The sequence below is a fragment of the Fulmarus glacialis genome, unplaced genomic scaffold (assembly GCF_000690835.1).
Source record: "Fulmarus glacialis isolate BGI_N327 unplaced genomic scaffold, ASM69083v1 scaffold29969, whole genome shotgun sequence".
NCBI classification, from domain to species: Eukaryota; Metazoa; Chordata; class Aves; order Procellariiformes; family Procellariidae; genus Fulmarus; species Fulmarus glacialis.
The window spans coordinates 7006-11922 of NW_009235750.1; the positions used below are offsets into that span (position 1 = coordinate 7006).

The window sequence follows — 4917 nt, forward strand, 5'->3', positions numbered from 1 at the left end:
GTTTATCCTTCTCTCTTTCTCCTCCCCTTCTTCTCCCCAGCCCTCCCCCTTATTTCAGATCTCCCCTCCTTGGCTTTCAGTTGTTTTGTCCGGCCAATAGTCACAACTCAGATCTGTCTGCCTCTGCACTCCCCGCCTGCACTGGTCACCAGTCCTAGTTCCTCCATCCTAGAACCCTTTTAGGAGTTACGAATATTTAATTAAAAGAAAAACCACAGTGTCCCTGTAGATGTTGTGAAAAATGGAGAAACATTGCATTAATCAGATAAATTTTATGTTGCAAAGTCTCACAGATCTAAAGTTAAGCCAAATACTTTTAAGAGCTAATTTTTATATGGAATGAAATTAATTCCTGCATACAGCATCAAACCTGTTGACTGCTGAGACTCAATGAAATCCAGGTTGAGATGTATTTAACTGGCTTAATTTGAAGTATACAAAACAACATTATCAACAACTTTCTTTTTTTCAAATATAACTGTTAAAAATGCAAACTGTAAAAAAATATTCCTTATCCTGGATTATCCTTTCATATGGTAACATCAGTATATACATACCAGTGTATCTTTGGCACAAATAGTAGTTTATAGAACTAAACTGAAGAAATACATTCAAGCTGAAATGTCACCTATGGAATAGAAAAGGTTACCTGCTACAGATAAGACCACAGAGTTGTAGCTGTTTAATGCCTTTCAGGAATGATTTTTCTGTGTAAATAAAACCTTTAGAATTTCAAACACAGCCAGGGAAAAAAATATTGTCACTTTTATGGGTCATTTATATTAAGGTTCTCAAAATCAGAATTAAACAAAACAGATTAAACATCCTTATCTTACAGGATGAAGAACTACTGAAAGTACGAGTATCATTTGCTTCTAAATCATACCCAGTGGCAGCTGTGACAGTGTTATATTCTGCAGTTGTTATATTGAGTATATTATTTCCGAAGGTAGACTGAAAATCTTCTATTTCGGGATGTGTAGGTAATGTCACCTTACTCTGAGAGGTAAATGAAAATACAGTTCTGTTAGACGGGGTCTTTTCTTCAGAGGCTTCTATATTAGAAAGTGAATTTGAGGATATGTGAATGCAAATATCTTCTGAAATGCAAGCATGGAGGTAATGGATGTCATTTATATCAACTCTAGGTTCACAACTGTGCCCTGCGTAACAGTGGCAATCAAATTTTTCTATGAATGTTTGCAGATCCTGAAACGCTGGTTGCCCTTGCAGAGTGTATTTTCCATCCTTTGTCATTTGAATGACAATATTCTCAGGGTTCAAGTGAAGATAGTCACTGGAATTCCATTTTTTCCGTGCGCAAGCACCAAAGTCTTTGCATAACACTTGGCTGCAGATTCTGGCTGCCATCGTGACATTGATGAGGTATGGGGTCAAAGTCCTCCTAAGATAGTTGTCCAGAGTCCTACAGGTGTTCTGTGAAAAGAGCATCATATCTGCAGTGTTTAGTATGGAAACCATTAAAATGCTGTCATTCTAATAACAGTACCATAGTGGATATCTATGAATGTTTCTCCTGAGGTTTTGATAATAGTTATAACTGGTTGTTGGAAGCAAGTTTATCTGAGAAGTTGCTATATAGCTCAAGGATCACAGCAAATTTATGTTGGGTGGTTGCTGGAGATGTTATGAAAGCACTTATATCAGAAAGCAGACAATTTTAAGCTTTCATTTTATCTGTATGTTTCATGTAGCATTTTGAATCAGATGCATTTAAAGAAGTTACATGAAGGATCAAAGTTCTTTTTTATGTGTCTTGAATGGTTTGAAGGGATCTTGAAAAAAATCTCACTTCTTCAGCCTGAACAAATAATTTTTGTATCAAATCATCTCTGTGAGACTCTTCAATTTTCCCCTGACCTGAATAGCTACGCTGCAGGAGTAGGGAGCTTTCATGGCATTTTTGAATGGAAAGCATTTTGGGAAGATGGTCAAATGGAAAGTATGCTAAGAGAATTGATCATTCTAATTGATCATGAAGTTGGCATATATTCTGTGTGTGCTTGGCACAGTTTAATAACCAGAGGCTTTGGGAATTCTTTGTTTCTGATGCTATGTCTCCTTAGGACATTTGCCTAATATCACACATAGATACAGCTAATATTTAGAGTGGAGATCACTTCAGTGAATCTGAGGTATATGTAGGTTTTTTGTTTTTCTTTTAGGTATATATAAAAACCCTGCCTGAAATTTTTGGTTGATGCAATTCTTGCAGAAGTGAGGCTCACAGTAATATTTCATTGCTGAAAGGCTACTGACTGGGATAGCTGTAAAAAAAAAAAGGTGCAATTAGTTCACAAATGCATAGTCTGACCGGGCTGTGGAAAATTCATTTGCTCATACAAATCTCAAAATTCAAGCAATAAAAGTTGTTGCTCTTCTATGTTCTGGTATTGGGGTAATGGGCAAAAAAGCTTCAGGTGCAACTGATACACTTTCTCAAAGACAGGCACATACAAAAAAAGAGTCAAAGTGGGATGCTTTTGGGAATGTGACCCTTCCAGAGCTGCGGAGGTTTATTTGGCCATGCTTTCTGTGACAGGAGGCCCAGCAGCGCTGAAGAGTTTCAGTTCTTTGCTCTTAGAAGATTTCAGAAGAGTCTTGCCATACAGTAGTTTATTATTTCTAGCTTGCCTGGGTATGAATGAGCTAGTTCAAAAGATTTATTTGAACATCCTTATAACAATGTTTCTCAAACTATGTATTTGACCTTCCTAAAACAAATTGGATTTTTTTTTTCCTCTTCTGACTCAGATCTTTCTTACAATGAAATTAATCAAAGTACTACTTAGAACACACAGAACAGGCTAGAGCTGAAATTTCCCAGACTGACTCCTCCTTGTGCTTTAAATTAATCTGGCATACCTTATTTTGTGTTAAATTCATATCACCCCAGATCACAATTCCAGAAGCACCCAGTGCAGCAGATTCTCCAATGGTGTTTACCAGGTCATCCTGAGAGGAAATGTGCAAAGAATCATACTAATGTAAGTAAGCTGTAACATAAAGGCAAAAGGTATAATGCATGTAGTAAATTACATATCCAAAATAACTGCTTTGAAGACAGCAAGCAATTACACGCGATGCAAACATTCTGCTTTCAATTACACTATTTTATTCTGGGATTGGGTTGCACAGGTGATGCCAGAAAATGTTGCCAACTATATCCAATTTATGCATGTCATCTGGTTAGAAAAACAAGGCTGTAAAACTGAGGCAGTGGTTAGGCATATGACATACACTCCTCCAACCATTTAAAGTTTTATTTTGCTGCATTGCCTCCTGGCCACTCAGAGTTGGTAGTAACTGGTTTCAGTAATGCTGCCTGAAGCAGAGGCTGAAAAGCATAGCTCTTTTTTTTTCTTTTTTTTTTTTTTTTAAACTTAATTTCAGTTACCAGGAAGTGCTAAAGCAGAAAAGTAGCAAGAGAAAGCTTTCACCAACAGGAATCTCTTTTCTCCAGAGAATGGCTCTGGCCCTTTACAGAGATTGATTTGGGAAATTTGTTTCTGTTCAGTTCTCCTTTTAGGGTCAGCTATTAGTCCAGCCCTAACAAAATCTTAAAGCCCGACTGGGATGGGAGAGGACTATGGGTAGAAAAAGAACAAGAGAAAAAACAACTTACTGTGGGCCACAACACATGAAAAGGAAGAATGTAAGGATTACATGATTTAAATGATTAACTGGGAGCCCAGCAGGGACCTTGGCAGCACCCCTTGCTCCCTGAAGGAGCTGTGTGGCAATGCCTGGTGATGCTCTATCCAGGATGTGAGAGGACACCAGACACAATGCAGTCAGCAGGACCACAACCTCTAACTTCCCCTTCCTCATGGCCTGGATGACCAGGAAGAGATTCCCCAGATTGGGGGTATCTCTGATAGGGTGGGTGTATATAAAAATGTGAAGGGAAGAGTGTAGCCAGAAGCGCAATATGATTAGACCTTAATCAGAGCCTAACCTTGACTAACCCATGAGATGCTGAAATACCATTTAGAAAGCTACTCGAGTACAACTAAGGACAGAATTTTCTCACTAGCTTTTAAACCCTTTTTTAAGGAAAAGAAAGACTCCCTTTTATTGTTTTTTTTCTTAAAACCTAAAAAGCAGACATTAGACTAGCCCAGTTTTACTAATTCTTTTTGGATGAGGTTACTCAAATTTCTTTTCTCTTACTTAATGTACTAAACATGCTTTCTAGCTTTGTAGTATTTTGCTACATGTAAGAACTATTCAGAGAATAAAACACTATTTGATAAATATCCTGAGGAAGGTTTGAAAATAGACGTTTTACTGTTTCATTTGATCAAATTTCTTTGGTGAATTGATTTAATTTTTTATACAAAATCTACACACTTTTTTCTGATAGGAGTTAGCATATTTGCTAAATAAGTGTCACCTGGTAATTTCTTTCCACTTAAATTTGAAATATTTAAGGTCTAGCTCCGCTCACCTGGGAGAGATATTCCTCATAGACATCTGTGAATACTGGACGTGTATATACAAAAACTGGAAGGGGATGAGTAGAATTAGAGACATATGAAATTCTAATGGCTTCTTGAACTCTGTTGCGAACAAAGAGTTGGGCATTTCTGGAAGATCTTAACGCTGTCTCTAGATAAACAGATGGGTAAAGTGCTGTACTTTCTTCCCACAACCAATTAAGCTCATTATTTCTTTCTATTTCAATATCTAAACAGGTTCCCGTATAATTATGTGGGTTTTGTTTGTAATCATAGTTATAACAGTCTGGATAAAGGTAATATCCCCACAGACGATTTGGCTTCATTTCTATGCCCAGTCTTAAAGATTCCAACATAATTGATTTTGCTGCAGCTTCAAATTCCATTTTAGCTATAGTCCTGGCTTCGGCTTCTGATAGACTGAGGTCTCTCTGCT

At 37.3% G+C, this 4917-nt stretch overlaps 1 protein-coding gene across 1 annotated transcript in view; it reads right to left on the reverse strand.

The window, feature by feature from the left end:
• Window positions 1-732: 732 nt before the first annotated feature.
• Window positions 733-4917, reverse strand: part of SPAM1 (sperm adhesion molecule 1 (PH-20 hyaluronidase, zona pellucida binding)) — a 4692-nt gene continuing 507 nt past the window's right edge. Inside the window, 3 exon segments of the mRNA XM_009586137.1 lie at window positions 733-1437; window positions 2887-2976; window positions 4472-4917. The exon segment at window positions 4472-4917 is cut by the window's right edge and continues 15 nt beyond it. Of these exon segments, the coding sequence (XP_009584432.1) occupies window positions 733-1437; window positions 2887-2976; window positions 4472-4917 (1241 nt within the window).